The following is a 20,888-nucleotide window of genomic DNA, read 5'->3' on the forward strand; positions in this document are numbered from 1 at the left end:
TCGGATCAGAACCAGTTGGACAGAACTTTGGGTAGGAAACACAGTTGCTGGAAAAGGGCGTGACGTCACTAAAGTGTCATGTTTAAGATGACAGGTTCATCGTACAATCAGAAGCCTCCATGGACTCAGAGCCCCGCCCCCCTTCTGCTCATGTCCAATGGGATGGTATTAAAAAAACAAAAACAAAAAACAACAAATTAAAGTGGATGATGAGACAAATTATGTTAAATTATTCAGTTCATGAGTGAATGAAGTGAAAGTATGTAAATATAAAGACAAGAACCACCGGACCGGACCAGAACCAATAAACCAGACCAGAAACAATGAACCAGACCAGAACCAGTAAACCAGACTAGATCTTACCCATTAAATCAGATTGGACCCATAAACCAGACTAGACCAGAACCATTAAACCACACTGGACCCACTTAACCAGACCAGAACCAATAACCCAGTCTGGAACCATTAAACCAGACTAGACAGACCCATTAAACTAGACCAGAACCATGAACCAGTCCAGAACCATTAGACCAGAACCACAGACCAGATCAGAACCACAGACCAGACCGGATCCATAAAACTAGAGCAGAACCCCAGACCAGACCAGTCAGGTACTGAACCTCAGGTCATTAAAGACCAGAAGAACAGCTGCAGAACCTGAACCTATCAGAATAAACCCAGACACGGGTCAGCACAGAACCGGTCCTCAGGGTTCTGTCTGCTGGGGTTCCTCTGAGCTCCACCAGGGGGCAGCATGACGTCATTTTCTGATCATGTGGACCAGGTTTAGACCAAACCTCTAAAACCAAACAGTAGTTCTGGTAGTTCTGGTTCCAGATCCAGACTCTGAGGTCCAATAAAAACAGAACCACTGACAAACACAAACTGTTCTGTAGGTTTAGGACTGAAACAAGTACAATTAGACCATGAAAACATTTACATTTACAAACGAACCTTTAAAAATACTGTCAATAACATGAACAAACTGGAATTTATGAATAAAAATCTGTCATTTTATCAACATTCAGCCTGAGTTTATCATTTAAACAGGTTCATTATAAAGGTACAGATACAGCAGATCTACAAATACACAATATTTAGGAATTTGGAGAAACATGAACACCATTAACAGGAAAAAAAAAACAAGAAAAAATGAAAACACATGCAAGCACACGAGCAAAATGCACAAAAATTAGAGAAACATCAACAAAATGATTTTTAAAATGACACTTATTTGTCAGAACCCAGTTCTGTTAAAGTCATGTTAATTCAGGTTCAACATTCAGTTTAATGTGATGATGATACAAAAATGAAGTAAAAAAGAATAAAATGAGCAACAAAATGAACAAAAACAGCCAAAAGAATCAATAAGAAGGAATAAAAATTAATAATATATCAACAAAATAATAAACAACATGAACAAACTGAACAAACCTGAAGAAAAAAATGATAAAATAGGCAAAGAAATTAACAGAAACAGATAAAATGAACCAAATAAAGTTGTAAATATTATGTTCAGTTAATGATATATTTTGTTGAAAAAGTCACATTTTCCTTATTTTTCTCTGTTTCGGAATAGAAATTACTTGAAAATTACAAAATAATAAATTATATGACAAAAATAAGCAAAAAATTGACGAAAATTAAGCTAAAAAGAACAAGATCTACCAGATCCACCACATCTACCAGGTCCACCAGATTCACATGATCCACCAGATCTACCAGGTCCACCAGATCCACCAGGTCCACCAGATCCACCAGGTCCACCAGATCCACCAGGTCCAAGCAAAACAAACTGACTGAAACAATAAACAGGCTGCACAAAAATGAATGCGATAATTCAAATGAAGAGAATCTTCAAAGAAATTAAACAAATAATCACAAACAGGGAAAACAATTAAATTGAGCAAAAAAAATACATTTTTAATTTTGTTCATTTTTATAATTACTTTGGTGGTTTTTGTTCATTTTCTTGCTTTTTTTTTTTTTTTCAGTCATTTTTAGTCTATTATTCTATTATCATTTGCTCATTTTATTTCTTATTCATATCTGTCGTCATAAACCCAGTGTGTCCGTCCTGGTGAATCAGTGTTTCCACTTTGTTCAGTTTGTGTCTTATTTTGTTAATATTCTTTATCATTTTTTGATTTATTATAAATTTGTTCATTTTTTTATTCACTTTGCCTCTTTTTGTTCATTTTGTTCTTTTTTCCTTTATTTTAGTCAATTTTTTTTGCTTTTTTTTCTCCACATTATTTATTTTGTAATTTTTTTGGTTCATTTTTTTTTTATTATTATACATAACCCCAGTGTGTCCATCCACTGTCATTGATCCAGCTCCATGGGTTTGACTGGGGAATGAGTGTTTTATTATTATTTTTTTTTTTTTTTTTAAATCCATTTTCATTCTTTTTTTTAAATTTATTTTTTATTTTTTTATTCAATTTACTTCAGTTGGTGGCTTATGTTGTTGATGTTACTTATTATTTTGTTAATTTATTAAAAATGTTTATTCATTTTATTACTTTTATTCTGTTTTGCTTCTATTTTTGGCTTTTTTTCCACATTATTTACTACACTCAAAAAATAATTAAGCCAAAAATGTTGACTTTATGTATTTTAATTACATGTAAATTTTCCATGTAATTTTATTTCATAAGTTTAATGTAAAGAGTTGCATTTAATACAATGTTTTTTCTATCATATTGAGTCAATATGAATAAATTAAATACCTTCAGTCAGATTTGCTTTAGTTAATGCAAACTTTTACATAAACTGTTTGACTGTGATGCTCAGCCTTTTTATGTGATCTAGTAAATAAAGTTTACTTTGTTTAGATTCACTTTATACTAAGCCTATTCACATTATGTTTGACTTTTTCAGATAAACTTTAAATTTCATATATTTCAGTCACATTTTACTTTAAAATATTACTTCATGTTTATTAGAGCCAAGAATCATTTTTTTGAGTGTATTTTGTTGTTTTTTTATTCACTTTTTGTACATTTTATCCCCTGTCATTGATCCAACTCCATGGGTTTTACTGGTGAATCAATGTTGTAGAAGATGATGGTGTTTCCAAGGTAACTACAGAGCCTCTGAACGTCCAAATATGGTCATATCTGATGACCATGAACAGATGAAGAACTGTATTTGACACCAGTTATAGACATTATTGATAGTTTTAGTGGATCAGATGTTATTAAACAGGTTTGATCAGTGGAGGTTTTGGTTTTCAGTGGTTAAACCAGTGCTTTTGTGCAGGACTGTGACTGTTTGACTCCATGTTTGTTTCAGATGTTCCCATTGTTCATGTGTAGGAGGATCTGCTCATTGTGTGACAGATTCATCTATGGCAGGGCTGTCAAACATGCGTCCTGGGGTCCAAATGCGTCCCCCCCACCCCCCACCCCAAAAAAAAAGGTTCCAGTCCCACCCCTGGGATGAATTTCCACAGTGTCTAAATTCCACAGTCCAGGCTGTGGAACTCGTGTTAGTGTGGGTTCCACATCCAGACCAATCTGATCTACAGTCCAATAAGAACAGCAGAAGAACCCACACAGAAGAACCACTGCAGATTTACTACTGGGTTTGATGGAAAAATAATATTACATTATGTCTGTAAAGAATGACAACTGCAAATGTTTGTCTTTGTTTTAGTGCAAAAAATCACATTAAATTTTGAAAATATTTCCATTTCCAAACTCTCCTGTACCAATAAAATGTGTCCAACCTGAAATGTCTGTATTAAATTCAGTCCAGTTTGAACTCTTTTCTTCCTGTTCCTCAGTGTTTAGTGTCTTTGGAGATCTGATCCAGAATGCACATGGACTAATGAGAAGTGGAGGAAGAAGACTGAGAAAATTACACTGATTTTACTGAAGAAATGTCCGTTTTTTCAGGTTATTCACATCTGTTTTGTTTGGATAGTTTCTAAAAGTAAGTATTTTCATAGTTTAATGGGTTTTTTCACTCAAACTCAGACATAAATGTGCAGTTGTCATTATTTCTGGGTTCTTCTGTTCTTCTTTTCCTGGTTGGTCCACTGCAGATCAGATCAGACTGGATGTGGAACCTGACAGAACAGCAGTTTAGAACCCTGGTCTATAGTTTAATCATTAATTGGCTCTTTAATTAATGATCCTCCTCCAGGAGCCAGGGGCCGGCTGTCCCGGACCATGGCCGCCCACGACGCACTTTCCCCGGTGTCAGGAGGTGAGAGGAGCCGGTGTCATCCTGGAGGAGATCCAGGAGGCCCGGTTCCGACACGGACACAGGGAGAGGTGGATGTGTTGCTTGTGGTGCTGTTGGACCTCCTCCTCCATCATCATCATCATCTTCATCATCATCATCCTCCTCATCCCTCCACACCTCCTCCTCCGTTCGGCCGGTTCTTCCAGCAGCTCCTCCACCACCACAGCAGCATCAGCACCAGCGGACCGGGACCAGCGGGATCCGAACCCAGCATGGAGGAGGAGAAGGTGTCCTCCTGGAGGGGAGCAGCCGAAGCTGAATAAAGGAGGAGGAGGAGGAGGAGCAGCGGATGGACGGCAGCCTGGGATCAGCCACCGACAGCACCAACAAACCCCCTCCTCCGAGCGGAACCGGCTCCGACTTCACTCATTATTACGGGAATGGAAGAGGAGGGCCCAGCTCGGATCAACATGGCGGACAACAAAGCCCAGGGCCGGGGCTAACGGCGGCGGCGCACTCGGTACTCGGCACCATGGACCAGGTTCAGAACTCCCACGAAGGCTACAGCAGCGGCCCGTACAACCACTACCCCAACTACCGGCCCGGCTACGGCAGCAGCGGCTATGGCGGCATGATGAGCCCCTCACGCCCGGGGAATAACCTGATGGGCCCGGGCGGCGGAGGCTCTGCCGCGGCTAACCACAGTAAGGCGGCTATGGCGGCTACCAGCGCCCCGGCGGCGGGCGGAGGAGGCGGCGGCTTCCAGAGGTTCCCCGGGCAGGGCCAGCACCCGCAGCCGCAGCACCCGTCTGGAGCGACCCCGACCCTCAACCAGCTACTGACGTCCCCCAGCCCGATGATGCGGGGATATGGAAGCGGATACCCGGATTATAATCATCCGTCGGCGCAGCAGCAGCAGCCCAAAGACATGGGCTCCCAGTACGGCTCCGCTGCCCACGGCTGGGCACAACAAAGAGGTCACCCGACCATGAGCCCCGGGAATAACGGCCAAGGCGGCGGCAGAGCCCAGGTGAAGTGTCCGTTTGTGCCCCTGTGCCTGCGGGGGTCGGTGGGTCCGAACCCCCCCCGGATAAGAATGACACAAACATCACATCACCGCGTTAGCCGCTATGCTAACACTCAGAGCTAGCGTTAGCTGCGAGCGAACTGTGTGTTTTTTATTTCCACTGCAGATACATGTTATTTACCCACATGAACCCGCACTTCTGCACAGGTTCCACTCAGAGTCAAATAACGGCCGATGTTTAAGGAATAAATCAGCTGACGGACCATGAATAATGCGCAGACATGATAAAAACACTCGGGTACATTCAGGGTTTCGGTTCCGTGTCCAAGGTGACTCTGTGCTAGCCTGCTATGCTAGGCTAACGTTAGCTGCGGCTGTCGGGGCTCAGGCCTGCGGAGGCTCCTGTTTGCTGTTCGGATGCGGAACCTCAGCTCCGAGTTCTGCTCCGGTTTGGACCTTTAAACTGGAGCCGGGGCCCGGGACGTCAGTGCGGGGGGGTGGGGGGTTTGACAACCGGCCTCCGGGCAGTGACAGCTCCGTGTAGCTCAGCTAATTGGTTCATATGCTAATGATGCGCGTGAGTGTTTACAGCCGGAGCCTTTGTTTCCGTCCGCCTCAGCCGGACCTGCTTACACGGTTCACCGCTGACGGGGAGGCTTTTCCCGCTGCCTCCTCCTCCGTGTGACCGCTGATGTGCTCCGGTTCTCCGGCAGGAACCCCACTGTGCCCCCTACCCCACCCCACCCCACCCCACCCCCCGGCACACGGAGCCCTGACCTTCACACATGCAGATTAGCCATGTGGCCGTTACCGGCGGCACAACACGGAGCCGCGGGGCCGGACCAGGGCCCCTGTGGCCGGACCAGGCCCCTGTGGCCGGAGCAGGGCCCCTGTGGCCGGAGCAGGGCCCCTGTGGCCGGACCAGGCCCCTGTGGCCGGAGCAGGGCCCCTGTGGCCGGACCAGGCCCCTGTGGCCGGACCAGGGCCCCTGTGGCCGGACCAGGCCCCTGTGGCCGGAGCAGGGCCCCTGTGGCCGGAGCAGGGCCCCTGTGGCCGGACCAGGCCCCTGTGGCCGGAGCAGGGCCCCTGTGGCCGGACCAGGCCCCTGTGGCCGGGGCAGGGCCCCTGTGGCCGGAGCAGGGCCCCTGTGGCCGGAGCAGGGCCCTGTGGCCGGAGCAGGGCCCCTGTGGCCGGACCAGGCCCCTGTGGCCGGAGCAGGGCCCTGTGGCCGGAGCAGGGCCCCTGTGGCCGGACCAGGCCCCTGTGGCCGGAGCAGGGCCCCTGTGGCCGGACCAGGCCCCTGTGGCCGGAGCAGGGCCCCTGTGGCCGGAGCAGGGCCCCTGTGGCCGGAGCAGGGCCCTGTGGCCGGAGCAGGGCCCCTGTGGCCGGACCAGGCCCCTGTGGCCGGAGCAGGGCCCCTGTGGCCGGACCAGGCCCCTGTGGCCGGAGCAGGGCCCCTGTGGCCGGACCAGGCCCCTGTGGCCGGAGCAGGGCCCCTGTGGCCGGAGCAGGGCCCCTGTGGCCGGACCAGGCCCCTGTGGCCGGAGCAGGGCCCCTGTAGGCCCCAGTGTCAGGTAGAATAGTGACCCCCCCCCCCATGGAAAAGTGACCCACAGGCCAGTTTTCTATTGTAGAAATCTGGCCCCTCCCCTTATGGAAAAGTGACCTATTAGCTCAGTGTGTATATGAATGAATTGACTTTCTCAGGTGACAGTGTTCAGCTGTACCTGCAAACACACAGGACAGATTCATGGGGGGGGGGTCAGTCTTCCAGACTAGAAAAGTGACTCGGGGTCACAGTTCTGTATGACACTGCACCCGGGCCCCTGCAGCCAGACCTGGACAGGGACAGAAGGAACACCCGGGACATTTACTGAGAACACCAGTAAACCTAGACCCCCAGACCCCCCAGGCCGAAGTGTGAACAGACCTGTGGTGTCACTAATAAATGGATCCAATGTGCACAAGTTCAGTCAGAACTCAGGTTCTTATCGTTAATGAAAACGAACCAAATGACCAAAACCAGAACAGTAAAAACATGTTCATTAACTGAAATAAATAAAAACTAGAATTAAAAGAAAAACCATAACTAACTGAAACTGTATTGTGTGTTTACTAAACTAACTAAAACAGATAAAAATTCTGGATCAAATTCCCTTGGTTTTGGTCTTTGTCAATGTCAGATTGATGTTCAATGGATTTCTTTGTCTCTCTCAGTTTTCTGTGCTGTCTCCATACGACACTTTTTGCTCCGTCACTTGTGTTCACTTGTGGTTTCCAGTCGTGTTCTGGTCCCCACTCTACCTGGAAACATGGAGACTAAAGCAGCAGAGTCCTGTCTGGGATTGATTTGAATAGGAGCACAGAGAAGAAGAGAAAAGAGACCACTGAACTACAACTGAACTACAACTGAACTACAACTGAACTACAACTGAACTACAACTAAACTACAACTGAACTACAACTGAACTACAACTAAACTACAACTAAACTACAACTGAACTACAACTGAACTACAACTGAACTAAAACTAAACTACAACTGAACTACAACTAAACTACAACTGAACTACAACTAAACTACAACTAAACTACAACTGAACTACAACTAAACTACAACTAAACTACAGCTGAACTACAACTAAACTACAACTAAACTACAGCTAAACTACAACTGAACTACAACTGAACTACAACTGAACTAAAACTAGGCATTTAGGGAAAAAAAAGAAAACTAATAAAAACTATCAAACCTGCTCTAAAAACGAATTAAAACGAACTGAATTAGAGGGGAAAAAAAGTCCAAACTGAATCAAACTAAACTAGAATGAAAAATCCAAAACTACTGGAACCTTGGTCTGAACAAATATATCAACAGAAAAAGACCAAATCCAGGTTTCCATGAGTTCATGGAGCTGCATGAACCAGTGGATGGACTGAACTGGGAAATGGTTCTGGAACTGGTTAAACTGGACTGGTACTGATGGTCCCAGTCCAGTTTAACCCTTAAACACCCCGTTCTACTGAAGTGTCAGTTCACAAATGAAATGTTCCCTATTTTTAACCTGTGAGAGATTTATTAACATTTATTTGCATATGATGGTTTATATTTTGTATTCTGAAGTGCAAACCAGGTCTTCTTCTTATATTTAATTCCCTGATCATGTAGATGTTCATTAAAGCTCAGATTAAAGTTTTGAGGGTAGAAGGTGAACGTTTGGGTCTTTAAGGGTTAAAGACAAATTGTCTCTAAATGTTCAGAATATTTCGTATCAGTCGGCATCTGTAATAATCACAGGAAATATCAAGTCATTATTTCTAAAGAAAATAGATTTATGGATTTAAACAAAAAGGCAAAACCAGAAAATAACATTTAACCCTCTGGTGTCCAGGTGAACAGATCAAACACACTTTAACCCTCTGGTGTCCAGGTGAACAGATCAAACACACTTTAACCCTCTGGTGTCCAGGTGAACAGATCAAACACACTTTAACCCTCTGGTGTCCAGGTGAACAGATCAAACACACTTTAACCCTCTGGTGTCCAGGTGAACAGATCAAACACACTTTAACCCTCTGGTGTCCAGGTGAACAGATCAAACACACTTTAACCCTCTGGTGTCCAGGTGAACAGATCAAACACACTTTAACCCTCTGGTGTCCAGGTGAACAGATCAAACACACTTTAACCCTCTGGTGTCCAGGTGAACAGATCAAACACACTTTAGTTCTTGATAATCGGACCCTTTCTTTCATCTTGGCTCCAGTTCCTCTCTCACTCCTCATTCTTCTTCTCTTCATTTAAATTCTGTTTCGTTGTCGTTTATCGATCATGTGCCGTTTGTTGTTGTTTACTGTGGTCAGCTGACTCTGATGGAGACGCGTCATCCAGACTCAGCTGATTAAAACGGCGTCTGTAAAATCCATAAAAGCGTCTATTTTTAGCAGCCCCCCCCCCCCCCCATGCAGTGGAACATCTGTGGGCTGAGTCACTGTTCTCACCTGCTGCTGTGTCCACCTTTAACCCTTAAAGACCACCTTTAACCCTTAGACCCAAACGTCCACCTTTAACCCTTAAAGACCACCTTTAACCTTTAGACCCAAACGTCCACCTTTAACCCTTACAGACCACCTTTAACCCTTAAAGACCACCTTTAACCCTTAAAGACCACCTTTAACCCTTAAAGACCACCTTTAACCCTTACAGACCACCTTTAACCCTTAGACCCAAACGTCCACCTTTAACCCTTACAGACCACCTTTAACCCTTAAAGACCACCTTTAACCCTTACAGACCACCTTTAACCCTTAGACCCAAACGTCCACCTTTAACCCTTAAAGACCACCTTTAACCCTTAAAGACCACCTTTAACCCTTACAGACCACCTTTAACCCTTACAGACCACCTTTAACCCTTACAGACCACCTTTAACACTTAAAGACCACCTTTAACCCTTACAGACCACCTTTAACCCTTAGACCCAAACGTCCACCTTTAACCCTTACAGACCACCTTTAACCCTTACAGACCACCTTTAACCCTTAGACCCAAACGTCCACCTTTAACCCTTAAAGACCACCTTTAACCCTTACAGACCACCTTTAACCCTTACAGACCACCTTTAACCCTTAGACCCAAACGTCCACCTTTAACCCTTAAAGACCACCTTTAACCCTTAAAGACCACCTTTAACCCTTACAGACCACCTTTAACCCTTAGACCCAAACGTCCACCTTTAACCCTTACAGACCACCTTTAACCCTTAGACCCAAACGTCGTCAGGGGGTCCTGGGCTCAGATGTTCACATGTTCCTGGTTCTTGGTCTGACGTGGTCCTCCGTTCGTCCTCCAGGTGGCGTCCATGGACCCGATGGTGATGAAGCGTTCTCAGCTCTATGGGATGGGCGCTAACCCGTACTCGCAGCAGCAGCAGCAGGGGGCGCCGTACCCGGGGCAGCCCTACGGAGGCCCCTCCCCCCACAGATACCCCCTGGGGCTGGGGTCCAGAGGGCAGATCGGGATGGGAGGGATGCAGTACCCTCAGCAGCAGGTAGGAGGAGCTGCCGCCCTCCGCACAAACATACGATGTTTCAGTTACGACGCTAGTTTGGATCATAAATTTAAACGCACTGTTCCAGTTCTGGAGGTTGGTTCTCCTCAGTCCAGTCTCATAGAACCGACATAAACCTGTGTGTCGTTTGTCTGGATTTAATTTCTTTAAACGGACGCAGCGACAGTTTTTAGAACATTCTGACTTTATGTGTTCTGTTTTTATTCTAAATGTGGTTCTAATGTTCCTTCACATGGATCAGGGTCAGGTTTAGGCCTGGGTACCATGGACAGTTCATAAGGTTCTGAACCAATTGAACATGATTTGATGTTCTTGATGTTGGGTTCTCAGTTTGATATTCTTCCCCTGGTCTCTTCTCAGATGGGTTCTCAGTTCTGAGATGTTTGTCATGAGGTTCTCAGTTTGATATTCTTCATATGAGGTTCTCAGTTCTCAAATGTTCTTCATATGAGGTTCTCAGTTTGATGTTCTTCATGTTGGGTTCTCAGTTTGATGTTCTTCATGTGAGGTTCTCAGTTTGATGTTCTTCATGTGAGGTTCTCAGTTCTCAGATGTTCTTCATATGAGGTTCTCAGTTTGATGTTCTTGATGTTAGGTTCTCAGTTTCAAGTTCTTGATGTCAGCTTCTCAGTTTGATGTTCTTGATGTTGGGTTCTCAGTTTGATGTTCTTGATGCTAGGTTCTCAGTTTGGAATTCTTGCTATGAGGTTCTCAGCTTGATGTTGGGTTCTCAGCTTGATGTTCTTCATATGAGGTGCTCAGTTTGATGTTCTTCCCCTGGTCTCTCCTCAGATGGGTTCTCGGTTTTTTAGATCTTCATCATATGAGGTTCACAGTTTGATGTTCTTCATATGAGGTTCTCAGTTTGATGTTCTTCATATGTGGTTCACAGTTCTCAGATGTTCTTATGTGGTTCTCAGTTCTCAGATGTTCTTCATATAAGGTTCTCAGTTCTCAGATGTTCTACATATGAGGTTCTCAGTTCTCAGATGTTCTTCATATTAGGTTCTCAGTTTGATGCTCTTCATGTTGGGTTCTCAGTTTGATGTTCTTGATGTGTGGTTCTCAGGTGTTTTTCATATGTGGTTCTCAGATGTTGTTCATATGTGGTTCTCAGTTCTCAGATGTTCTTCACATGTGGTTCTCAGATGTTCTTCATATGAGGTTTTCAGTTCTCAGATATTCTTCATATGTGGTTCTAAGTTCTCAGATGTTCTTCATATGTGGTTCTCAGATGTTCTTCATATGTGGTTCTCAGATGTTCTTCATATGTGGTTCTCAGTTCTCAGATGTTCTTCATATGTGGTTCTCAGATGTTCTTCATATGAGGTTTTCAGTTCTCAGATGTTCTTCATATGTGGTTCTCAGTTCTCAGATGTTCTTCACATGTGGTTCTCAGTTCTCAGATGTTCTTCATATGTGGTTCTCAGATGTTCTTCATATGTGGTTCTCAGTTCTCAGATGTTCTTCATATGTGGTTCTCAGTTCTCAGATGTTCCTCATATGTTGTTCTCAGTTCTCAGATGTTCTTCATATGTGGTTCTCAGTTCTCAGATGTTCCTCATATGTGGTTCTCAGTTCTCAGATGTTCCTCATATGTGGTTCTCAGTTCTCAGATGTTCTTCATATGTGGTTCTCAGATGTTCCTCATATGTGGTTCTCAGTTCTCAGATGTTCTTCATATGTGGTTCTCAGTTCTCAGATGTTCCTCATATGTTGTTCTCAGTTCTCAGATGTTCTTCATATGTGGTTCTCAGTTCTCAGATGTTCCTCATATGTTGTTCTCAGTTCTCAGATGTTCTTCATATGTGGTTCTCAGTTCTCAGATGTTCCTCATATGTTGTTCTCAGTTCTCAGATGTTCTTCATATGTGGTTCTCAGTTCTCAGATGTTCTTCTCCTGGTCTCTCCTCAGATGGGTTCTCCGTTCTCCCAGCAGCAGCAGCAGAACGTGGGCGGGTACTGTCAGCCGGGTCAGCCTCCATACTTCAGCCCCCCCCAGCAGCAGCCCGCCGCCCCCAGCCAGCCCCCGTACATGCAGCCCCGCCCACTGCCACAGCAGGTAGGCCCAGGCCCCGCCCACTCAGACGCTTTTCCAGATACATCGATGCTAATCACTGATCAATAAGTTCGTCAGATGGAAGACAGCACAGCCTCCAGTTCAGTGGGTCAGATGTTCTTCATCATCTGAACAGTGTCGAACAAATGTCAGAACAGTTTTACGACAGTTTTTTTTTTTTCATAAAATTGACCCATAAACAAAAATCCCAAATCCTCAATAATTGTCATATTTTAATTCTTTATTTGACATGTTTTTAATGGATACAAACCATAGTGTTGATGCAAAAAACACAACTAATGTAGTGTTTTTTCCCCAATGTTCTACATCTAATTTGTATTTTTATTTATTTTATTTTTCACTCCTGTCGTTTGTACAATATATAATGAAAATAAGTCAAATGTTAGTGGTTATTTACGGAAGCGTATTGCATTCACTCAAAATATAAAATTTGGCTGTTTATTCCAAATTAACGAGATAATTGTCTTGTAATTACGAGAAAAAATAAGTAAAAGAAAAATTTGGCTCTGTTTTTCTGAATTAACGAGATAATTATCTCGTAAAAACAGAGCCAAATTTTAATTTTTTCAGAAAACGGTATCTCGTTAATTCGGAAAAACAGAGCCTTTTTTTTTTTTTTTTTTTTTTTTTTAAACTTGTTTTATACTGTTTTCTGAAAAAATTAAAATTTGGCTCTGTTTTTATGAGATAAATTTTCTCGTTAATTTTGGAAAAACAGAGCCGAATTTTACTTTTTGTGTCACTGCTACAGTATATGCTTCCGTTGTTATCAAACCCAGACTGGTTTACCTCTGTGTCTGGTTGTCATGGAAACGTGTAGTTTTTTTCTAGGTTTTCATAGTTTTTTCACTGATCCCTTTGTTTTTTTTTTTTTTTTTTTTGTCTCGTCTAGGACGTCCCACAGGAGGCGTACGGGGGGCGGGGCCAGTCTGCCGCTATGACCCCTGGGAAACCGAACCAAGAGGACCTGAGCCAACAGGAGAGACCATCCAGTCTGCCGGTGAGTACTGAGCACGCTCTCCTGGTGCATCATGGGAATGGCTCCGTCCACACGCGCTAACGTTTTAGGCTAACGCTTTCAGTTTAAAAAAAAATCTGCGAAATATAGAAGAAAAACGTGAAAGTACATACAGGAAGAAAACAAAAATAGATCTGTCTTATTAATTATGGATATATTAATTAATTAAAATAACAGTAATAAGGGAATAATCATAGTAATTAAGATGTAATAAGTCAATAAAATGATGTGAACATGGATAAATAATGTTAATGAATTACTATTTGACAGATTGTTTGTGTTATTATAAAAATACAGGATATGAAATTAGGAAATAACATTTGATAAAAACATTAACTTATATATATTTGACATTTATATGAAGTTATGTGGGTGTACTAAATAAATAAATTGAATTTTTAATGTACTTAATTCAATTTAAGATAGTAGTAAATGAAATAAAAACAGAAATGATAGAAATAGTAAAATCCGTCTAATTGAATAAACTGAATTAAAACTGATATTTGTTAATAATTATTACATATTTGACATAATTTATGCACTTAAATGTCATTATTATACATTATATAAAATTAGTAAATGAAATGAAATTAAAAATTATGCATATTTTACGTGTTTATATGCAGTAAATTAGGTGTAAATGTTAATAAGTTGAATTTTGTTGATGGTGGATAAAAGTCAAAACTGGTGCCATTTTTGGTTCAGAGTGAAAGGTTGTTTTTTATTCATGAAAAAAAGCAGCAAGATGAAAATATAACAAATGTTTTTAAGACTTTAACGTAAAAAAAGAGTCCAGTCCTTCTTGTTGTTTTGTTGGTTTTGTGGACAAACACATGATAATTGACCAGAACAGAAGGAAATAAAAGGACAAAGAATTGAAATAAATAATAATATTTAATGTGTTTGATCAGATTTCTGGGTTTATTCAGACTAAACGATAGTGTTGTGAGTGTGGGTCCAGGGTGGAGCCCTGAGGTCCACCAACGGACTGTTTATGGAGGAGGAGGAGGGGGGAGGAGGAGGAGGAGGAAGAAGAGGAGGGAAGAAGAAGGGGGGGGAAGAAGAAGAAGATTTCAGTCAGTAGAAAAACCTCCAGCAAATGTCTGGAATCCTCCTCTTCTTCCTCTTCCTCCTCTTCCTTCTCCTCCTCCTCCTCCTCCTCTTCCTTCTCCTCCTCCTCCTCCTCTTCCTCTTCCTTCTCCTCCTCCTCCTCCTCTTCCTCTTCCTCCTCCTTCTCCTCCTCCTCCTCTCCGTCATCTTCTGCTTCTCTCCTTTGCTTCTGTCCTCTTTCTTTCTTTATTTGTTGGTTGTTTTTTTTTTTTTTTTTTTTTTTTGGTAAGTCGGTGCTGATGCAGTTGCCATGGCAACAGGCGGAGGGGGGGGGACTGCTCCTCCGTTGTAGGAAGGAGAAAGAAAATAAAACGAGCGAGCTGAGTTGAAATCGGGAACACATGATGATGATGATGATGATGATGATGATGAAGGCCTCACAGAGTCTGAACCCGCTCCACTTCTGTCTGAAACGCTGCTGTTTTTGCATTAGTTCGCGTTCGTTTCCCATCAGCTGTCTTTAACATGAGACGTCAGAGCGTCTTTAATTTGTGGTTTCATCTCCCGTCAGCGTCCCCTTCAGGTCGTCTTTTTCCTCTAAACAGGAAAATTCATGTTGGTCAGAATTAGATGATTTACAACATCCCGTCTTTAGCAGAATCTGAATATTTGGCCGATGCAGACGTCAGCCCGGTCCGAACACTGGAAACAGGTTTGAACTGAGACTCTGAATTCACAGGAGGAGAGAATGGAGACCCAGTTTATAGGAGAACGAAGCAGAAGGAGGTGAAGGAGGGGCTGAAAGAAGCAGAAGGAGGTGAAGGAGGGGCTGAAAGAAGCTGAAGGAGGTGAAGGAGGTGAAGGAGGGGCTGAAAGAAGCAGAAGGAGGTGAAGGAGGGGCTGAAAGAAGCAGAAGGAGGTGAAGGAGGGGCTGAAAGAAGCTGAAGGAGGTGAAGGAGGGGCTGAAAGAAGCAGAAGGAGGTGAAGGAGGGGCTGAAAGAAGCAGAAGGAGGTGAAGGAGGGGCTGAAAGAAGCTGAAGGAGGTGAAGGAGGTGAAGGAGGGGCTGAAAGAAGCAGAAGGAGGTGAAGGAGGGGCTGAAAGAAGCAGGAGGAGGTGAAGGAGGGGCTGAAAGAAGCAGGAGGAGGTGAAGGAGGGGCTGAAAGAAGCAGAAGGAGGTGAAGGAGGGGCTGAAAGAAGCAGGAGGAGGTGAAGGAGGGGCTGAAAGAAGCAGAAGGAGGTGAAGGAGGGGCTGAAAGAAGCAGAAGGAGGTGAAGGAGGTGAAGGAGGGGCTGAAAGAAGCAGAAGGAGGTGAAGGAGGGGCTGAAAGAAGCAGGAGGAGGTGAAGGAGGGGCTGAAAGAAGCAGAAGGAGGTGAAGGAGGGGCTGAAAGAAGCAGGAGGAGGTGAAGGAGGGGCTGAAAGAAGCAGAAGGAGGTGAAGGAGGGGCTGAAAGAAGCAGAAGGAGGTGAAGGAGGGGCTGAAAGAAGCAGGAGGAGGTGAAGGAGGTGAAGGAGGGGCTGAAAGAAGCTGAAGGAGGTGAAGGAGGGGCTGAAAGAAGCTGAAGGAGGTGAAGGAGGGGCTGAAAGAAGCTGAAGGAGGTGAAGGAGGTGAAGGAGGGGCTGAAAGAAGCTGAAGGAGGTGAAGGAGGTGAAGGAGGGGCTGAAAGAAGCAGAAGGAGGTGAAGGAGGGGCTGAAAGAAGCAGGAGGAGGTGAAGGAGGGGCTGAAAGAAGCAGGAGGAGGTGAAGGAGGGGCTGAAAGAAGCAGGAGGAGGTGAAGGAGGGGCTGAAAGAAGCAGAAGGAGGTGAAGGAGGGGCTGAAAGAAGCAGGAGGAGGTGAAGGAGGGGCTGAAAGAAGCAGAAGGAGGTGAAGGAGGGGCTGAAAGAAGCAGAAGGAGGTGAAGGAGGGCTGAAAGAAGCAGGAGGAGGTGAAGGAGGTGAAGGAGGGGCTGAAAGAAGCTGAAGGAGGTGAAGGAGGGGCTGAAAGAAGCTGAAGGAGGTGAAGGAGGGGCTGAAAGAAGCTGAAGGAGGTGAAGGAGGTGAAGGAGGGGCTGAAAGAAGCTGAAGGAGGTGAAGGAGGGGCTGAAAGAAGCTGAAGGAGGTGAAGGAGGTGAAGGAGGGGCTGAAAGAAGCTGAAGGAGGTGAAGGAGGGGCTGAAAGAAGCTGAAGGAGGTGAAGGAGGTGAAGGAGGGGCTGAAAGAAGCAGAAGGAGGTGAAGGAGGTGAAGGAGGGGCTGAAAGAAGCAGAAGGAGGTGAAGGAGGGGCTGAAAGAAGCTGAAGGAGGTGAAGGAGGGGCTGAAAGAAGCTGAAGGAGGTGAAGGAGGTGAAGGAGGGGCTGAAAGAAGCAGAAGGAGGTGAAGGAGGGGCTGAAAGAAGCTGAAGGAGGTGAAGGAGGGGCTGAAAGAAGCTGAAGGAGGTGAAGGAGGGGCTGAAAGAAGCAGAAGGAGGTGAAGGAGGGGCTGAAAGAAGCTGAAGGAGGTGAAGGAGGGGCTGAAAAGGGGAGAAGTGAAGAAGCTGCTCAGGCTTTATAATTAGAACATCCAGGTGTGTGTGTGTGTGCGTGTGTGTGTGTGTGTGAGGCAGAGCAGCAGCCCATTGGACGAGCTGTTGGCAGGGGGCGGAGGGAGGATGGGAGGCTGCGCTGTGATTGGCTGTGGGGGTTTCCTCCTTTCCTTCAGTGTCCCCGTCTTTCAGTTTGTCCTCCTCAGAGACACCAGGCCTCCCATTTATTTCCATCTGCACATGTGCAGAAAACAAAACAAGAAAAAGAAAACTGTAGAAGTGACGACATGAGCTGGGACAAATAATATGAAGTGGATTCAACCGTCTCTAGACTCAAACAAAGCAAAAGTTCAATAAAATGAAGAAAAATGAACAAAGCTGATGACAATGGAGTAAAATAATTTAAAAAATGAACAAAACCAAACAAAAATGTAGTAAAATAATGAAAAAAGAACAACATTGAATGAAAATTTAGTAAAATATTTTTTAAAAAATGAACAAAACTGAACAAAAACTTTGTAAAATAATGAAAACAGAACAAAACTGAATAAAAATTGAGTAAAATAATTTAAAAATGAACAAAAACAAACACAAATTTAGTAAAATAATGGAAAAAGAACAAAACTGAATAAAAATTGAGTAAAATGATTTTTAAAATGAGAAAAAACGAATAAAAATTGAGTAAAATATTGAGAAAAGAACAAAGATGAAAAAACATTGTGTAAAATAATTAAAATGAACAGAACTGAATAAAATGATTTTAAAAATTAACAAAACTGAATAAAAATTGAGTAAATAAGTTTTAAAAATGAGCAAAACTGAACAAAAATTTTCTAAAATCATGAAAAAAATAACAAAATTGAGTAAAAGTTGAGTAAAATAATTTTTTAAATGAACGTAGAGTCAATGATCATAAACCTGGGTTGGATTCTATTGATAATGGGATCCCTCAGGGCACCGTCTTAGACCCCATCATTTATCTGTTTCCATTCAGGTATGTTCACATGTAGGTCTGTTTTCATTATTTTACTCAATTTTTGTTGGGTTTCTTTTTATTTTTTCATTATTTTACTCAATGTGTGTTCAGTTGTGTTCATTTTTTAAACTTATTTTATTACGTTTTCATTCAGTTTTGTTCTTTTTTAAAATTGTTTTACTCAATTTTTATTCAATTTTGTTCTTTTTTTCCATTATTTTGCAAAATTTTTGTTCTGTATGTTCAGATGCAGGTCTGCAGATGGACCCGGATCACACTGACCCCCTTTACACTGATACTCTGATCAGGATCTGATTATTAGTGATCATGTAAACAGTCTAATCTCATGTGTTTGATCAGAAAACAACAGTAATCTGATTAGAATCAATCAGATTACCCCCCCTCCGTCCTCCATGTCTTCATGTAAACAGGTTCATCTGGTTGATTTAGTTCAGTTTCATCTGAACATGTGAAAAACTCTTAGATCACAGAAAACAGAAGAACGGAGATGACAGGAACATACAAACTCTGAAATCAATCCAATAATGGACTGAAACGACTAAACCAGGGTTTATGGATTCTCCTGTTTACGAAGTGACTGTAAATGCATCATTATCTGATTATTAGAATGATCAGATTAATAACAGTTATCAGATTCATATGGTCATGTAAACGGCTTCACTGTGTCCACGACTGACACTCTGACTCAGATGAGTGACCTGTCGATCACACCTGTCAATCAAAGTCTGATGTGGTGGAGCTTGTGTTGGACCTGGGCTCTGATTGGATGAGACCAGAGTGACCGCAGGGCTGTTGACCGCAGCCTCTAGTGGCTGTCGGTGGTGTTACACTGAGTGTTGACCTTTGACCCCTCCCTCTCCTCAGAATCTGAGCGTTGACCTTTGACCCCTCCCTCTCCTCAGAATCTGAGCGTTGACCTTGACCCCTCCCTCTCCTCAGGATCTGAGCGTTGACCTTTGACCCCTCCCTCTCCTCAGAATCTGAGCGTTGACCTTGACCCCTCCCTCTCCTCAGGATCTGAGCGTTGACCTTTGACCCCTCCCTCTCCTCAGGATCTGTCCGGCTCCATTGATGACCTGCCGACGGGCACTGAAGCGGCGGTGAGTTCAGGGACGTCGGGCTCCGGCGGCGCTCACGCGGACCAGGGGACCCCGGCCCGCTCGCCCTTCTCCCCCCACGTCTCCCCTCGCCTCCCCCCGCCCACTCGCACCGGCCCCTCCCCCTCCCCGTCCCCCTCCCCTGCAGGGTCCAGTGGCCAGCCCCGGTCCGGACCCATGTCCCCATCAGGCGCCGGACCAGGTGAGACAGACCGGAGTCCGGGTCATTTAAGGTCAGGGGTCACAGAACATTGAAGAAGTCAATGAACACAGCTAACAGAAAAACAACAAATATGATCCAATGAAGGAATGACACGAACAAAACATCCACAAAAATGAACACAAACTTGAGAAACATGAATGAAATGATGTTAAAATTACAGTAAATTTTCATTTTGTTCATGTTTGTTCAGATTATTCACAGTTTTGGTGAAAGGATAGTTTGTAAATGTGAACATTTTCTGTAAGTATCTCCTTGGTGTTTTAAACTCAGACAGATTTGGTTGGATTCTTCTCCTTGATAACCACCAAAGTGCCTTTTTTTTTTTTTTTGCATAATTCAAGATTTTTTGCTTAATTCAAGCTGACAGTGTAAACCTGGTTTAACTTTTTTTTTTTACACTAAAACAAGGAGATAAATTAGCAGTTTTCATTTTTTAAAGATTTAATTCAAGATTTTTTGCTTAATTCAAGATATTTTTTTGCATAAATCAAGATTTTTGCTTAATTCAAAAATATTGTTTTTGCATAATTCATAATTTTTGCATAATTCAAGATTTTTTGCTTAATTCAAACTGACAGTGTAAACCTCCTATTAGCATTTTTCATTTTTTTGTTGGTTCATCTGTTCTTATTGTCCTGGTTCTGATCCACTTTAGATCATATTGGTCTGAATGTGGAACCTGAACGACATTATTTGAACATCATCAGGTTCATTTTTGCATTTCCTGGGTGGGATTGGATCCTTTGGCACCGGTTCTGGCCCGGGGTCCGTATTTTTGCCAGCCCTGGTATGGAACAGTCCCATCAGTGGATGTTTGGGTTCTGCTCAGCAGGTCTGGGTTCTGCTCAGCAGGTCTGGGTTCTGCTCAGCAGGTCTGGGTTCTGTCTGTGTTTCAGGGTCTCAGCTGAACCCTCAGATCTCTGGTTCTGGATCAGATGTGGGTCCTCATCCCTCCCAGGCCACCATGACTCAGGACAGAGGTAACAACGTCTGATGAACGCAGTTATTTCACCAAACTGGAAAAAATGTGAATGTGACCCAGTGGGTTTGTCTCATTTCTGTTCCAAGTATCTGATCAGACTTAAACTCAGACAGAATCACCTCCAGAGGAACTGAACACTGAGATACAACAACTGATTTACAGACAAGAGATCTGAAAATCTGACTTCCACCGATCTGAACAACAGCATTTACACTGGTTCCACTGGCAGATTTTTTGCTAAACTCACGATTTTTTTTGCATAATTCAAGATTTTTGCGTAATTCAAAATTTTTGCGTAATTCAAGATTTTTTGCATAATTCAAGATTTTCGCTTAATTCAAGATTTTTTGCTTGATCCAAGATTGTTTTGCGTATTTCAAAATTTTCTTAATTCAATATTTTTTTATTAATTCAAGATTGTTTTTTGCATAATTTAAGATTTTTTTTTTGCTTAATTCAATTTTTTTTGCTTAATTCAAGATTTTTGCTTAATTCAAGATTATTATTTTTTGCTTAATTCAAGATTTTTGTTTAATTCAAGATTTTGTGCTTGATTCAAAATTGTTGCATAATTTAAGATTTTTTGCTTAATTCAAGATTTTTTGCGTGATTCAAGAATTTTTGCATAATTCAAGATTTTGCGCTTAATTCA

General features: G+C 43.3%; 1 protein-coding gene and 1 long non-coding RNA gene across 3 annotated transcripts in view; both read left to right on the plus strand.

The window, feature by feature from the left end:
• Window positions 1-4,428: 4,428 nt before the first annotated feature.
• Window positions 4,429-20,888, plus strand: part of arid1b (AT-rich interactive domain 1B) — a 43,511-nt gene continuing 27,051 nt past the window's right edge. The window contains exons 1-7 of one of the 2 annotated variants that reach the window (XM_030128107.1): window positions 4,429-5,224; window positions 10,074-10,271; window positions 10,653-10,665; window positions 12,220-12,353; window positions 13,264-13,371; window positions 18,987-19,233; window positions 20,151-20,234. In XM_030128107.1, coding sequence (XP_029983967.1) covers window positions 4,544-5,224; window positions 10,074-10,271; window positions 10,653-10,665; window positions 12,220-12,353; window positions 13,264-13,371; window positions 18,987-19,233; window positions 20,151-20,234 — 1,465 coding nt within the window. In that variant the 5' untranslated portion in view covers window positions 4,429-4,543. Of the gene's footprint in view, window positions 5,225-10,073; window positions 10,272-10,652; window positions 10,666-12,206; window positions 12,354-13,263; window positions 13,372-18,986; window positions 19,234-20,150; window positions 20,235-20,888 lie in introns of both variants that reach the window. The other variant, XM_030128106.1, reaches the window with a different exon arrangement.
• On the plus strand, window positions 17,802-18,242 carry LOC115414793 (uncharacterized). The gene is made up of 2 exons (XR_003934720.1): window positions 17,802-17,947; window positions 18,167-18,242. It is a non-coding gene; the product is annotated as an uncharacterized LOC115414793 (long non-coding RNA).

The sequence above is a fragment of the Sphaeramia orbicularis genome, chromosome 24 (assembly GCF_902148855.1).
Source record: "Sphaeramia orbicularis chromosome 24, fSphaOr1.1, whole genome shotgun sequence".
Classification (NCBI taxonomy): Eukaryota; Metazoa; Chordata; class Actinopteri; order Kurtiformes; family Apogonidae; genus Sphaeramia; species Sphaeramia orbicularis.